Below are 17,244 nucleotides of genomic sequence, written 5' to 3' on the forward strand. Positions count from 1 at the left end.
CACTGTTGCATTATTATTTGTTGTTTGGGCTGGTTGCCCTGGCAACTGGTTTGGTGTATTTTTTCCACAGGGGGAGGGTCACTGGTGGATTTAAATGTTTGTGTTCACTTTGTTACTACTGGTCTGATGAAGGGAGCATTCCACGAAACGTCACTGGAAAAACAACATTGTTTGTATTATTTAAGTCCAGTGATTGCTGTCTTCTGTCTGCTGTATATATACCTATATATATATTGCTTTTTTCACTTGTATGATGACGGGGTCACGCATGAAAATGTTATTAAAATTATTTAACTCATAGAGAGTGCTGTCTTAGGACAGTTTTGTATACTCTAATGTAGGATGCACCCCAGCTTGCTACATGGTACAGAGGAGTGCTGGATTATTGCACTATTTATTTACATACACGCAAAACCATCTCTAGGGTTTACAGAAGAATGGGCTAAAAAAAGAGAAAATATGCCGTGAGCGGGCAGTTGTATGGACGACCAATGCCTTTTGATGTCAGAGGTCAGAGGAGAATGGGCCAGACTGGTTGAGATATATAGAAAGGCAATAGTAGCTCAAATAACCACTCGTTACAACCCAAGGTGATGCAGAATAACATCTCTGAACGCACAACACGTTGAACCTTGAAGCATATGGGCTACAGCAGAAGACAACACCGGGTGCCAACTCCTGTCAACTAAGAACAGGAAACTGAGGGCTACAATTCACACTGGCTCATCAAAATTGGACAATAGAAGATTAGAAAACGTGTGTCCTGGTCTGATGAGGTCTCGACTTTCAGCTGCGACTTTCCGATTGTAGGGTCAGATATTTGGCATAAACAACATGAAAGCATGGGTCCATCCTGCCTTGTATCAATGGTTCAGGCTGGTGGTGGTGTAATGGTGTGGGGATATTTTCTTGGTACACTTTGGGGCCCCTTAGTACCAATTGAGCATAATTTAAATGCCACGGCCTACCTGAGTATTGTTGCTGACCTTGTCCATCCCTTTATGACTACAGTGTACCCATCTTCTGATGGCTACTTCCAGCAGGATAATGCACCATGTCACAAAGCTCAAATAATCTCAAACTCGTTTCTTGAACATGAAAATGAGTTTACTGTACTCCAATGGCCTCCACCATCACCAGATCTCAATCCAATAGAGCACCTTTGGGATGTGGTGGAACGGGAGATTCACATCATGGATGTGCAGCTGACAATCTGCAGCAACCACCTGATGCTATCATGTCAATATGGACTAAATGTCTGAGGAATGTTTCCAACACCTTGTTGAATCTATGCCATAAAGAATTAAGTCAGTTCTGAAGGCAAAAGGGGGTCCAATTCTGTAGGTGTACCTAATAAAGTGTCCAGTGAGTGTATATAGAACATATTATATGTGAAGAACATTTTCTCAAGTGTGCTAACCTGACATGAAAATATTCATATTTCCATGTCAGGTTAGCACACTTGAGAAAATGTGATCGGGTTAACGTGCGAGTAGGGTGTAGAATTGACTTCTATGGGGAAACATTAATGTGGTCACAATATTCTAACTTCGACTTTTTGCATAAATAAAGAGAGAGAAGCGCTCAACCTGGAAATGAACAATAGCATAATAGCTTGTTCTATGGCTAGTTACCACTCAAGAAGCAGCCTCTTTTTTCTCAACATGTGCTTTTCATAGAGAAGAACTTTCCTGAAGCATATCAGTCTGATCCTGACTTCACAGTACAGTCCAGCCCCAAAATACCAGGCAATCCCTCTCTGAACGAGAGAAAACAGCAAAACCCCAGACTTACATTTTGGCCTATTGTGGGGCCTTGTCAGTGAGGTGAAACCATATCTCTCTAGCACACTGAGCAACGGGTCCATGTCTGGATTCCCGCATCACACTTAGGGAGACTTCCCTAAGTGTCATAATTTGCATAAAATAAAAAGAGAGAAGCGCTCAACCTGGGAACGAACAATAGCATAATAGCTTGTTCTATGGCTAGTACCAACTAAGAAGCAGCCTCTTTTTGCTCAACATGTGCCTTTCACAGAGAAGAACTTTCCTGAAGCATATCAGTCTGATCCTGCCTTTCACAGTACAGTCCAGCCACGAAATACCAGGCAATACCTCTCCTGAACGAGAGAAACGGCAAAACCCCAGACGGTGCATTTCAGCCTACTGTGGGCCTCGTCAGTGATGTGCAGCCATATCCCTCTAGGCACACTGAACAACGGGTCCACGTCTGGATTCCGGCATCAACACTTAGGGAGACTTCCCTAAGTGTCATAATTTGCAGAAATAAAAAGAGAGAAGCGCTCAACCTGGGAATGAACAATAGCATAATAGCTTGTTCTATGGCTAGTTACCACCCAAGAAGCAGCCTCTTTTTGCTCAACGTACGACTGGGGTTTTGCTGTTTCCCTTGTTCAGAGAGGGAATGCCTGGGTATTTCAGGACTGGACTGTACTGTTAAGTCAGGATCAGACGGATATGCTACAGGAAAGTTTTTCTCTGTGAAAGACACAGTTGAGCAAAAAGAGGCTTCTCTTGGTAACTAGTCATAGAACAAGCTATTATGCTATTGTCTGTTCCCAGGTAGAGCGCTTCTCTCTTTTAATTTATGCAAATTTTGACTTTTGCACACAAACACTGATGCCATCTATGGTAAAAGGTTCTTAACCAAAATGTATACGGGGGAAAGACTAATTTGTATATATATATATATATATATATATATATATTAATTATATATATATATATTATATAATATATATATATATATATATATATATATATATATATACACAGGAGAGATATAAACAATAAACTCACAACCATATATTTGCATTGTCACCCTATATATAGTAACAAATGTAAATAATATTGTTTGTGAGTTTTATTGTTTATATCTCCCCTGAATCCCCCTTCCTTTTGTTAGTTATATTTTACTATTATGGTGTTGTCTATGTTTTTCTCTATGTTTATATGTGTCACGATAAGTTAAATGATGTTTTGTTAGAGTCTAGTTCTCTAGCCCTTTTGCAACAGTTGGTCTTGCTGGGTAACTTCAGTTTTCCCTATGGCAGAGTCTTAGGACCTGCATTCTGGCTACTGTAAGTTTTTCTTATAATTGTTTGAAGTTAGACTTATATGTTTCATTTTTCTGAGCAAGAGCACAATGTAGGTGAATGTATTTTTTAAAAGTTATTTAATAATATGATGGAACAGCATTTTGACATTTTTAATGTGCTGTCTGAAAAGGCCAAAAATAAAAACCTTTTTAAGGGTACATTATGGTACCATAGGACTGAGGTCCAATTTAGTAACTCAAGGTACATATTTGCCTTTTAACTGGTAAAATCTGCAAGGGTACCACTACCAATATGTTCCCATGTTAAAAGTGACATGTATAAAGCATTGAAAAGGTATCCCTAGAGAGGCTCGATGTGGGCAGCTTGTATCAGACAATTTATGTTTTAATATGCTTGTATTTTTTTAACACTATTTATTCGATAAAGGGGATTTTTACAAAAAGCAATTTCAGCAGGTCTGGGGAATTTTGTTTGTCCTGTGAAGACGCTGTGTATGGCCAATCACTGGCCGTATCATTATCTGGAGATGAAAGGGGAGGAGTTTCAGGAGTGCTGTTTATAGGATAATAAACAATACTTTGATTTAACATTATTTGTTTTTACTAATGCGAGTGAACATAAAAAGAAACATATTGTGTCTAAAAAAGCAAACAACTTACTTGTTTTCTTGCAAAGTGAGCACTCTGTGTATCCACTACCCCGAGAATAAGGTAGCATGTTGGTAACTTAGGTTTTATTCTACCTCCACTTAGCAGAGGAAATACTGACTCCCTGTTTATCTACTATTCAATTATTGTAAACCAGCTCATGTTACTCTAGAAGTTTTATGCATTATGCTAGATAAGTCTTACGTAGAGACCACAAACCTCCTTGTAGCACTGTGACAGAAATATTGAAACACTGTACAAATAAAAGGCAAAATCCATTTAAAATGACGAATATATAATATATATATATTTATTGATTATTTTTATTAATTAAGGCCAGCCAGGCTACTCTGTTGTTTTTCAGTTAATGATTGAATCCTACACAGCAATTTATACAATGACAAGTCACTTTGTGTATTTCCAACTTTTATGCAACAGTTCATATAACCAATTGTTCCTTTTGGATATTCATATTATGTTTGCTTTTGGTGTGTCAAATTGCTGGTAACCTTAATAAATAAAATAATTAAAAAAACATTGTTAAAGGGACAGTCTACACAAAAATTGTTATTGTTTAAAAAGTTAGAGAATGCCCTACTACCCATTCCCCAGCTTTGCAAAACCAACATTGCTAGATTAATATACTTATAACCTTTAAAACCTCAAAGGCTATATTGACAGACCTCTTATTCACATGCTATTGTATTTGCTTTTCCACAACAGGAGACTGAAGTTCATGTGGGCCATATAGATAACAATGCGTTCACGCCAGGGAAGTTATTTAAGATTTAGCACAACACAATACTAAATGCAACTCTATAGATTTTAAATAGTCACAGTCATGTGATCAGGGGGCTGTCAGAAGATGCTTAGATACAAGGTTAATCACAGAGGTTAAAAGTATATTAATATAACTGTGTTGGTTGGTGCAAAACTGGCGACAATGGGTAATAAAGGGATTATCTATCTTTTAAAACAATACAAATTATATGTAGACTGTTCCTTTAACTGCTACTGTAGTAGTATGTTAATTATTTGTCCATATACTCCCCCCTGAAAAACCCTCTCATTCAGTCAAATATCACTTTGTCCTGCATTAGTGGAAGAGAATTATGGCAACCCTAGTTTACGGTCACTTCAAATGTGAAACACAAACAGTAGTAGTTGAATCTTTCTGTATTTCAGGACTCAGGAGTAATGTTGACGTCATCTGGAACTTCAGAGTTGAATAAGATAAAGAATATTATGTGCAATGCAGTCAAAAATGGGTTTCAGCCGGACACAGACAAATGTAGCATCTCTTTGGTTTATGATAAGAAGACTTCAAGTGTTCTGGTCAAGGATGTTACAGTGAAATGTAAGTACTTACTATGGGGTCTGTATACAATAACATCATTTATGCTTACCTGATAAATTCATTTAGTTCATGGTGGTGAGAGTCCACAATCCATTACTTATGGGAATAACCTTACCTACCACTTGGAGGAGGCAAAGAGTCCCAAACTCCAAGATCTCTATGTAACACCTCCCACCTCACACATAACTCAGTCTAACACATAGCCGAGCAGAAGTGAGGTAGGAAAAAGCGCAAGAGCCAAAAAATGTAGCAGGGAAAAGATGTGCTTTAAAAAAAGAAAACAAACCCTTAAAAGAAAGGGTGGGGGTCTTGTGGACTCTCATCACCAGAAAAAGAAATTAATTTATTAGGTAAGAATAATATATGTTTTTCTTTCATACAGGTGGTGAGAGTCCATGATCCATTACTCATGGGAACTAACGCCCAAGCTGTGGAGTCCACGGGTAATAGCATAAAGGGAGGGATTTAAAAACAACTTTTTCACTGAGAAATTATTCCACAACCCCGATAAAATCTTTTTTTGTTTTAATGCACCTAAAAACATAAAACAGACAAGAATCAAAAACTGAACAACTGCCCTGTGACAGTCAACACCGAAACTGTTATTGTTTAAAAAGATAGATAATCCCTTTATTACCTATTCCCCAGTTTTGCATAACCAACACAGTTATAATAATGCACGTTTTACCTCTGTAATTACCTTGTATCTAAGCCTCTACAGACTGCCCCCTTATTTCAGTTCTGTTGACAGACTTGCATTTTAGCCAATCAGTGCTGACTTCCTAGGTAGCCCTATGTGCATGAGCTCAAATGTTATCTATATGGCACACATGAACTACCACCCCCTAGCTGTGAAACGGTCAAAATGCTCTGAGATAAGAGGCGGCCTTCAAGGTGCTTAGAAATTAGCATATGGGGCTACTAGGTTTAGCTTTCAACAAAGAATACCAAAAGAACAAAGCAAGTTTAATGATATAAGTAAAAAAGGAAAATTGCATGCCCTATCTGAATCATGAAAGTTTACATTTTTTTTTTTATTTTTTTTTTAGTTTTTTTAGTTTTCAAAAAAGCTTTATTATGCATTTTACAGGTTTACAATATTCACAACAAAATTTACATTACAACACAGGGGGTAACATATCGTGATTCAGTCCTGTCAAAACAATTAGAAGCCTTTCTCTTTATCTATATAATTTGAAACTATTGTCTTTAAGTCTTGGCCTCGAATAAAGTAAACATCAATCTTTGAAAACCATCTAATTTTATGTTTATGACATATACAATATGTTTGGTGATACCAGTATCGTTACCACTGCCACAAGCTCTACTGCTATCTACGTAGGAGCACTATATACAACAAGTTATATCCAGCAAGAGCTAGAAAGAGTAGGAAGTGGAGGGAGAAGAGAGGAAGGGACAAGAAGAGGAAGGGGGGGGGGAGGGTGCCAGATACTCCCAATCTATATAGTACCATTCCATATTGCTGGATCATCTCATGTGTGTCAAGCTTATTTATCTTAAGGTAGTGGTATCTTTCTAGAGAAATAAGATCTGAAAACCCCTCCCGTTTCCACTCTTCTACTGTGGGAGTCGTTTGGGATTTCCATTTTTTGGGTAATGAGTTTCTTAGCCCCCGTAATCATTATTAGCAATAGAGCCAGTTTGGCTGGTTCCTTGATAGTAGGAAGAGAGCAGAACAGTATGCTTTCTAGGGCATTTGGTATGTGAATGTTTAGTATGTTTGATACTGTAGAGAAAGATGGTTACCCAGTAACTTCCCAATTTGGGACACGACCACCATATATGCGGACAGAGAGCACTCTCCCCCACAACCTCTCCAACAGGAGCTGCTCAATGAGGGGAAGATTCTGTGGAGCCTGACCGGTGTGTGGTACCATCGGCTCAGGAGTTTAAAGTGTTTTCACTTGTATGTTGGCGGAGACCGATGAGTGATTTGTGAGCCCCAAAGGGCCTTTGACCAGACATCTGCACCCAGATTCCTGGGCAACTCTGTATTCCAAGCTAAGGTGTAGGTGGGAAAGTGGTGTTTCATTATCAGTGGATGAGATTTTATATAGGATAGATATGAGATTGGTCTCGGTAGTTTTCAGAAGGATACAAAGACCTCAAAGGTTGTGGGATCCCTCCCTAGGTCTTTCTGTATTTGTGGTGTGAGATGTAGTGAAGCAGTCTGTTAAAGTTGAGCCATGAGGTGAAGATCTCTGTATGGGTCTCTTGCTATTTGAGCTTGAGTTTTAAGTAGGTTATTTTCCCTAAGGAAATGCATGGACCCTACTCTGAGACTGTATGGATGTTTGTTTTCGTAAGCCCTGTTGTCCAGTATGGAAGCTCAGGGTTTTCAATAATCGGGCCGTGAGAGGAGAGTTTCTAGACGAAATGTGAGTGCTTGTTGCCAAAGTTTTATCCCATTCTAAGAGTGATTCTGTGGTTATTAGGAATTTTGAGATATGCTTTGGCCTATGTACTTACAGGAATCCAAGCTAAAGTTACCCATGTTATTTAGTTTAAATATTTGCCTGTTCCAGGTGTATCCAAGCCTTATCCGTATTGTTATGTGACCACTCCACCACCCTTTGTAGGAAATCACTCTTCTTATATGCAACTAAGTTAGGCAGCCCCAACCCCCCTAGTAAGTACATTTGTCTTCTTCGGGATTCTGGGTTTGGTGTTTGCCCAAATGTACTGCTCTATGATGGTTTGCAGTTGTTTTAAGTATCCTTCCTGTAACGGAATTGGTAATGCTTGGAGAAAATAAAGAATTCTAGGGAGGATATTCATCTTGAAGGCTCCTATCCTCCCTAGCCAAGAGACTTGTTCTTCCAGCCTGATAAGTCTCTAACTAGTTTCATTTTTTAAGGTATATAGTTATGTTTAAATAGATCTTCCACACAAGGTGTTGAGATGTATCCCTAGGTACTTAAGTTTATGACTAGCTATAGGGATCGAGTATTTTTCATGTAGGATAGATATATGTTGTGGGGAGTATTTATATTCATGAGTTCGGATTTAATTAGGTTGAGGAGAAGTTAGGATACTGTTCCCGTAGGAATGAAAGTTTAATTTTGACTAGACTGTCTGCCAAAAGCTGCCTCAGAGGAAGAAAAAACATAAAAATTGTAGAATTTAGTAAAAGTAATGCAAAGAAGACCAAGGGGCATATTTATCAAGCTACATATGGAGGTTGTGTCCCCGTGTTTCTGGTGAGCCTTCAGACTGGCCGGAAACACAAGTTATGAAGCAGCGGATCTAAAGACCACTGCTCCATAACCTGTCTGCCTGCTTTGAGGCGGCGGACAGACATCGCCAGAAATCAACCCGATCCAATATGATCGGGTTAATTAACACCCCTTGCTAGCGGCCAATTGGCCGTAAAATCTGCAGGGGGCGGTATGTGCACCAGCAATTCACAAGAACCTGCTGATGCAAATTGATAAATGCCGAGAGCTTATGCTGTTGGCATTTATCAATGTGCAGCGGACATCCGCAATATCGGATCATGTCTGCTCGTACAATGATTAATTCGCCCCGAAGTAGCTGCTTTACAAATGTGAACAACTGAGTCCTCAGTCTTAAAAGCCCATGAAGTAGCAACTGATCTGGTAGAATGAACAGTAATCAGTTGCGGGTGGAGGCTGACCTGCTTTCCAAATAAGCTTTGTGAATTAAATTTTCAACCAAGAAGCTAAAGAAATGGCAGAAGCCTTCTGTCATTTCCTAGAGCCAGAAAAATGAATGAACAAACTATAGTAGTTTGTCTAAAGTCCTATAGCATCAAAGTAATAATTTAATACCCTAACAACATCCAAATTATGCAAAGATCTTTCTGAAGCAGATTTGGAATTAGGACACATAGGAGGGAACAACAATGTATCTGCTGTTGTTATCCGAAGAAACAACCTTTGGCTAGAAAGCAAAAGAAGTTCTTAAGACTGGCTTATCCTGAAAAATCAGACAGTGAAGTTCACAAGAAAGAGCAGATAATTTAGAAACTCTTCTAGCAGATTAAATAGCTAAAAGAAACAATACTTTTCAAAACGTAGCTTGATGTCAATCTTATGTATGGTTTCAAATGGAGGAGCTTGCAAAACACAAAGGATTACTGTAAAAAATGTTGTGTATATAACGATTATATATACTCTAATTACCAATAATAAATAATAAAATGCACTTACTGCAAATGTTGAACGATCCATGTAAAACTATGAAAAAACATTTATAAACTTTTATCCTGACGTCATGAATGACCAACCCACTAAATATGGGATGTGCATTCCATTCATTCCTTCCTCCAATCGGTGGCCGTTTCTTTGCATATTATTAAAATAATATGCTTTGTCTTGCACATATGCATTAAGTGCCGTTGAGATCGCGCATGTGCTCAAGCCCATATTACCTACAACCAAGTCTCCTACATTCAACAGCTATCCAGCGAGTGACGTATGCACATGCGGCTAAGTGCCGCCATATTCTAACCCGGGTTGTCAGCCCGGGTTGCACAGCTTGAAAAGGTACCCATGGAGTGTGTTTGGAAAATTAAAAAAAAAAAAAAAAAACCAAAGATTGCGGCAAAACGATAAATATTTGAAAATAAAAGTGCATTGAAAAAGGTACTGTTTCACAACGTTTATTTGGTATATGGAAAGGTTTTTTTTTAGCACAGTGTCCCTTTAATACCAAGTTCAGATTCCAAGGAGGAGATATTGGCTTAATTACAGGTTTTATATGAAACAAAGCCTGGACAAAACCATGAATATCAAGAAAATTAGCAATTTTCCTATGAAACAAAATTGAAAGAGCGGAAATCTGACCTCTCAGGGAACTGGCAGATAAACCCTTATCTAAGCCATCCTGAAAAAACTGTAGTATCCTAGGAATTCTAAAAGAATAATAAAAAAAAAAAAACATGTTTTATACAACAAGAAATAAAGGCTTTCCAGGCTTTATGGTAAATTTTCCTAGTCACAGGCTTCCGAGCCGAAATTAAAGTGATGGTAAACTCTCAGCTTTATAAAAACAGATCCGGAATGTTAGTAATATTTTAGATGGATTTTAATTCATCAGTTGTAATGAAGTTACGCTATAACTTAAAACAGTTTGCAGAAGGTACAGATTGGTCTCTTTAAAGAAAAGAGACCACAATTGTAGAGACAGCAGTGGTGTTGTACCAAAATATATGCAAGGTAGATAAGAAGGTTTACATTGACATCAAACATTGCTCTCTTTGTTTTTTGTTTTGTTATGTAAGGTTCCAACAAATTAACAGACTAATAATAATAATGAAGGGCAGTTTGTGTATCTGAGTTGTATTTTATTGTGGAGGGTATATGAGCTAGAATCATCTTATGCATTTACGTATTCTTCCCACAGGAACAAATGGAGCGATAATCATTTATTCGTTTAGTTGTTGCGAAGTGGTACTTTTCTAATTGCAACGTATGAGATACTGTATGTTTCCAAGTCTGGATTTTGGGAAGTTCTAGCTTTTTCCAGTGAAGGGGTATTCATTTTTTCGCTGAGTTGATCATAATGGTTAATTATGTGAATCTCAATTTGCATGTAACTTTAGGAAAAAGATTAAAAAGAAAGGCCCAAATAGTAAAGGGGAGGGAGACTTGTATAACTTTTTCTATTTCGACTTTGATTAGTTCCCAGTATCGTTTAGCAACTGGAATGACCACCATATATGCGTGTGGGATCCTGGATCGAAACAGCCTCTCCAGCAATTTGCTGGAGTGTTGGGGAATAGATGATGTAGGCGTGTTGGTGTATAATACCACCTGCTTAGTAGTTTTAAATTCATTTCTAAGGTAGAGATGGAGGAAGAAGATTTGCTCATATGCAAGAAGATGCGTAGCCAGTTTTGTTTGGGAAGAGAATCTCCCACCTCAATTTCCCATTAGTTTATGTAAGAAGGCAGCGTATTTACGTATGTGAGAAGAAAAGTAAACCAGTTTTGGAATATAGGTCCAAGTAGGGTAGCGATTTCATTGTGGGATTTTAATTTATTATCTTGGTATAGAGTACATACTGGAGACAATTCTCGGATATTAGGAATCTCCGGTGTGCGTAGTATTGTATGTAGTGGGAAGGAGCTATTCCCTACCAGCTGGGTCAAAGGGGAGTATGGGCAGGAGATGTGAGGGTATTTTTTTAATATTTTTATCCCAGAGACGGATTGTCTCTCTTGTAATAGAAACAGTGGTAGGGTATAACTTACTTTTTAATGTAGATATTAAAACATAATTTAAGTAAGAACTTACCTGATAAATTCATTTCTTTCATATTGGTAAGAGTCCATGAGCTAATGATGTATGGGATATACAATCCTACCAGGAGGGGCAAAGTTTCCCAAACCTCAAAATGCCTATAAATACACCCCTCACCACACCCACAATTCAGTTTAACGAATAGCCAAGAAGTGGGGTGATAAAGAAAGGAGTAAAAAGCATCAACAAAGGAATTTAGAAATAATTGTGCTTTATACAAAAAAATCATAACCACCATTAAAAAAGGGGGTGGGCCTCATGGACTCTTGCCAATATGAAAGAAATTAATTTATCAGGTAAGTTCTTACATAAATTATGTTTTCTTTCATGTAATTGGCAAGAGTCCATGAGCTAGTGACGTATGGGATAGCAATACCCAAGATGTGGAACTCCACGCAAGAGTAACTAGAGAGGGAGGGATAAAAATAAAAACAGCCATTTTCCGCTGAAAAAAAACCACAACCCAAAATATAAGTTAATTCTCATAAATGTGAGGAAAAAACTTAAATCAAAAGCAGAAAAATCAAACTGAAACCGCTGCCTGAAGAACTTTTCTACCAAAAACTGCTTCCGAAGAAGCAAATACATAAAAATGGTAGACTTTAGTAAATGTATGTAAAGAAGACCATGTAGCAGCTTTGCAAATCTGATCAACTGAAGCTTCATTCTTAAAGGGACAGTACACTGTAAAATTGTTTTTATATGAATGCATTTTTAATGACTTGTTATACGAGCTGCAGAGTATACAATTTATGAGAAATTGCATTTTCAGGTTTATGTGTGTATATGAAGTAGCTGGTTTTGTGCTTTTAAACCACAGCCTATTACAAAGGGTTGGGCTTCAGGTAATATCAGATCTCATTATGTTATCACTTTTATGTACACAGACTTGCTTCCTTATCTTATATTTGTCTGGAAAACTAAAGAGCAATACATAGAGAGAACAATGGAAAATTATCATTTTATGATTTAACTATCCTGCACCCCACTGTGAGTATAATCTCTTCTGCTGGCTGTGTTTACTTAGGCTATTCAATAGAATATACTCCAGTATAGAAACTTTCGGCATAGGTTGGGAAATCAGTAGCTAAATCAGCCATTTCAAATGCCAAATTAGGGGTAAAGGAGCTACTTGTAAACAATTTAAAACACTCCAGCAGGTTAAATGAATCATTGGGAACAATTTAAAGGGGAGACATTTTTTGGGTGAACTGTCCCTTTAAAAGCCCAGGAAGTGGAAACTGATCTAGTAGAATGAGCTGTAATTGTCTGAGGCGGGGCTTGACCCGACCCCAAATAGGCTTGATGAATCAAAAGTTTTAACCACGAGGCCAAGGAAACGGCAGAAGCCTTCTGACCTTTCCTGGAATCATAAAAGATAACAAATAGAATAGAAGTCTTCCTGAAATCTTTAGTAGCTTTAATATAATATTTCAAAGCTCTCACCACATCCAAAGAATGTAAAGATCTTTCCAAAGAATTCTTAGGATTAGGACACAAAGAAGGGACAACAATTTCTCTATTAATGTTGTTAGAATCTACAACCTTAGGTAGGAATTTAAATGAAGTCCACAAAACTGCCTTATCCTGATGAAAAATCAGAAAAGGAGATTCTTCTAGCAGAAGAGATGGCCAAAAGAAACAACGCTTTCCAAGAAAGTAGTTTAATGTCCAAAGAATGCATAGGCTCAAACGGAGGAACCTGTAAAGCCTTCAAAACCAAATTAAGACTCCAAGGAGGAGAGATTGATTTAATGACAGGCTTGATACGAACCAAAGCCTGCACAAAACAATGAATATCAGGAAGTTTAGCAATCTTTCTATGAAATAAAACAGAAAGAGCAGAGATTTGTCCTTTCAAGGAACTTGCAGACAAACCTTTATCCAAACCATCCTGAAGAAACTGTAAAATTCTAGGAATTTGAAAAGAATGCCAAGAGAATTTATGAGAAGAAAACCATGAAATGTAAGTCTTCTAAACTTGATAATAAATCTTTCTAGAAACAGATTTACGAACCTGCAACATAGTATTAATCACTGAGTCATAGAAACCTCTATGACTAAGCACTAAGCGTTCAATTTCCATACCTTCAAATTTAATGATTTGAGATCCTGATGGAAAAAACAGACCTTGAAATAGAAGGTCTGGCCTTAATGGAAGTGGCCAATGTTGGCAACTGGACATCCGAACAAGATCCACATACCAAAACCTGTGAGGCCATGCTGGAGCCACCAGCAGCACAAATGATTGTTCCATGATGATTTTGGAGATCACTCTTGGAAGAAGAACTAGAGGCGGGAAAATATAAGCAGGTTGATAACACCAAGGAAGTGTCAATGCATCCACTGCTTCTGCCTGAGGATCCCTGGACCTGGACAGGTACCTGGGAAGTTTTTTGTTTAGATGAGATGCCATCAGATCTATTTCTGGAAGCCCACACATCTGAACAATTTGAGAAAACACATCTGGGTGGAGAGACCATTCTCCCGGATGTAAAGTCTGACGACTGAGGTAATTCGCTTCCCAATTGTCTATACCTGGGATATGAACCGCAGAAATTAGACAGGAGCTGGATTCTGCCCAAACAAGTATCCGAGATACTTCTTTCATAGCTTGAGGACTGTGAGTCCCACCCTGATGATTGACATATGCCACAGTTGTGATATTGTCTGTCTGAAAACAAATAAATGGTTCTCTCTTCAACAGAGACCAAGACTGAAGGGCTCTGAAAATCACACAGAGTTCCAAAATATTGATTGGTAATCTCGCCTCTTGAAATTTACAAACCCCTTGTGTTGTCAGAGATCCCCAAACAGCTCCCAACCTGAAAGACTCGCATCTGTTGTGATCACAGTCCAGGTTGGATGAACGAAAGAGGCCCCTAAAATTATACGATGGTGATCTAACCACCAAGTCAGAGAAAGTCGAACATTGGGATTTAAGGATATTAACTGTGATATCCTTGTATAATCCCTGCACAATTGGTTCAGCATACAAAGCTGGAGAGGTTTCATATGAAAAAGAGCAAAGGGGATCGCGTCCGATGCTGCAGTCATGAGACCTAAAACTTCCATGCACATAGCTACTGAAGGGAATGACTGAGACTGAAGGTTCTGACAGGCTGCAACCTATTTCAAACGTCTCTTGTCTGTTAGAGACAAAGTCATGGACACTGAATCTATCTGGAAACCTAAAAAGGTTACCTTTGACTGAGGAATCAAAGAACTTTTTGGTATATTGATCCTCCAACCATGTCTTCGAAGAGATTCTGCAAAACGTAAAGACTGAGCGAGTACCAAGATATCATCCAAATAAGGAAATACCGCAATACCCCGCTCTCTGATTATAGAGAGTAGAGCCCCTAGAAGCTTTCAAAAGATTCTTGGAGCTGTCGCTAGGCCAAAAGGAAGTGCAACAAATTGGTAATGCTTGTCTAGAAAAGAGAATCTCAGGAACTGATAGTGATCTGGATGAATCAGAATTTGAAGATATGCATCCAAACAAGGGGGATTACAAATAAAAAGTAATACAACATATAGAAACACCCAGCACTCACCAGCTAGCTCACAGCTAAGATAAAATCACAACTGGAAAGGTTAGTCACTGCATCTGGCCAATGGGAAAGCTCAGCCACGTCAAGGTCCTTTCCATTGCCTGAGTCCCTAACACAGCCACAACATCATGCAAGCTCACAAAGCCAAACAGACTGAGAACAAAGAAGGGATGCACAGGTGGATGTAATCACCCATAGAAAATACAAAACATGGAAGGGAACTGCACTCCAAGACCGGATCAGGTACACATCCTGTGACTCAGCAACATCCAGCCCTGGGTGCTAAATAGCACTCTGTGAGCACTTTGTGAGCTCGCATGATGGTGTGGCTGTGTTAGGGACTCAGGCAATGGAAAGGACCTTGACGTGGTGCCTGAGCTTTCCCATTTGGCCAGATGCTGTAACTAACCTTTCCAGTTGTGATTTTATCTTAGCTGTGAGCTAGCTGGTGAGTGCTGGGTGTTTCTATGTGTTGTATTACTTTTTATTTGTAATCCCCCTTGTTTCTTGCACCCATTCCGGACTGGGGTTAACTGTCTGTGGCTCTGGTGACATCACAGCATTTTTGGAGTGCTATTTAGCACCCAGGGCTGGATGTTGCTGAGTCACAGGATGTGTACCTGATCCGGTCTTGGAGTGCAGTTCCCTTCCATGTTTTGTATTTTCTATGGGTTATTACATCCACCTGTGCACCCCTTATTTGTTCCCAGTCTGTTTGGCTTTGTGAGCTCGCATGATGGTGTGGCTGTGTTAGGGACTCAGGCAATGGAAAGGACCTTGGCGTGGTGCCTGAGCTTTCCCATTTGGCCAGATGCGGTGACTAACCTTTCCAGTTGTGATTTTATCTTAGCTGTGAGCTAGCTGGTGAGTGCTGGGTGTTTCTATGTGTTGTATTACTTTTTATTTGTAATTCCCCTTATTTCTTGCACCCATTCCGGGCTGGGGTTAACTGCCTGTGACTCTGGTGACATCACAGCTTTTTTGGAGTGCTATTTAGCACCCAGGGCTGGATGTTGCTGAGTCACAGGATGTGTACCTGATCCGGTCTTGGAGTGCAATTCCCTTCCATGTTTTGTATTTTCTATGGGTGATTACATCCACCTGTGCACCCCTTCTTTGTTCTCAGTCTGTTTGGCTTTGTGAGCTCGCATGATGGTGTGGCTGTGTTAGGGACTCAGGCAATGGAAAGGACCTTGACGTGGTGCCTGAGCTTTCCCATTTGGCCACATGCGGTGACTAACCTTTATATATATATACACACACACAGAGAAGCAGCACACTCACAGGAACGAACAACTGGCTCAATACCATTGTTAGCCTGTTCTATGGTGATGTACCACCTGGGTGCAGCTTCTTATATATATATATTTAGCAATGTATCTTTGGCTGCTTTTTTTTTTTTTTTTTGCTAACACCCAAGTTCTCATATCTTTGAGCCCTTATAACTTTTTTGTGCAATATTTCTTTGAATTTTTTTTATTAATAATGTAACTGTTCTTCGTAATGTATTTTTAAAGTGTTTTATGCGACTTTTTAGTTTCGCAAAACAGTTAACCACGGCTCAGAGTTTGCGGCAAGATTGTAGCATAAATCCCGATTTTGCAAAATTTGTAATATCAGCGCAATTAAAAATATTATATCGCTTGTGCAAAACTGTTTGCGCCTCACTTGTAATCTAGCCCATAATGTTCTCCATCTCCTTTATGGTGGAACCACAGGAAATATTATTTTTTGAAATCCTGTTTTACAATGGTTGAGATTCCATGTTTTTAAATAACTAGTATAAAGCTAAAATAGAAACTACAACCATTGTTGTACAAAGGTCGTCAACTTGGTGCAACATCAAACCAAAGGAAACAGCCCCATGTAATAATAGGAAATGCTACGAATACAATAGCAGAGTCTACACATAGTTTATGTCCCAGAGTACTCTTATGTCAAAGAACGTGTTTCTCTACTTTCACTTTCGTTGTATTCATCTCTGGAAGCAAGCAAGCTGAATAAATATATTTATATATTTAGCATCCATCCAGAAGGTGAGAACAAATAAAAACATTTTTTTTAATGTACTTTGTTTTTACTGGAAACACTAAAAGGTCAATTGAAATCTGTTGCTGAGTGAAGTGCACCCACAGCTTTATGTAGGATTTTCAAATTCAAAGCTATTCAAATCCATTAGTAAACTCACGGCTAGATTATGAGTTTTGTGTTATGAGTGAAAAAGCCTCATAACGCTGCTTTTTCACTACCGCTGCTATTGCAAGTTTTGTAGGTATAGTGGTACCGCACACTTTTTTGGCCGTCATGCAACGTAACTACC

At 38.7% G+C, this 17,244-nt stretch overlaps 1 protein-coding gene across 1 annotated transcript in view; it reads left to right on the forward strand.

Annotated features, from left to right (window-relative positions):
• PODXL (podocalyxin like) overlaps positions 1–17,244 on the forward strand; it is a 238,120-nt gene that overhangs the window by 189,923 nt on the left and 30,953 nt on the right. The window contains exon 5 of the mRNA XM_053716395.1: positions 4,912–5,083. Coding sequence (XP_053572370.1) covers positions 4,912–5,083 — 172 coding nt within the window. The remainder of the gene's footprint in view (positions 1–4,911; positions 5,084–17,244) is intronic.

The sequence above is a fragment of the Bombina bombina genome, chromosome 6 (assembly GCF_027579735.1).
Source record: "Bombina bombina isolate aBomBom1 chromosome 6, aBomBom1.pri, whole genome shotgun sequence".
NCBI classification, from domain to species: domain Eukaryota; kingdom Metazoa; phylum Chordata; class Amphibia; order Anura; family Bombinatoridae; genus Bombina; species Bombina bombina.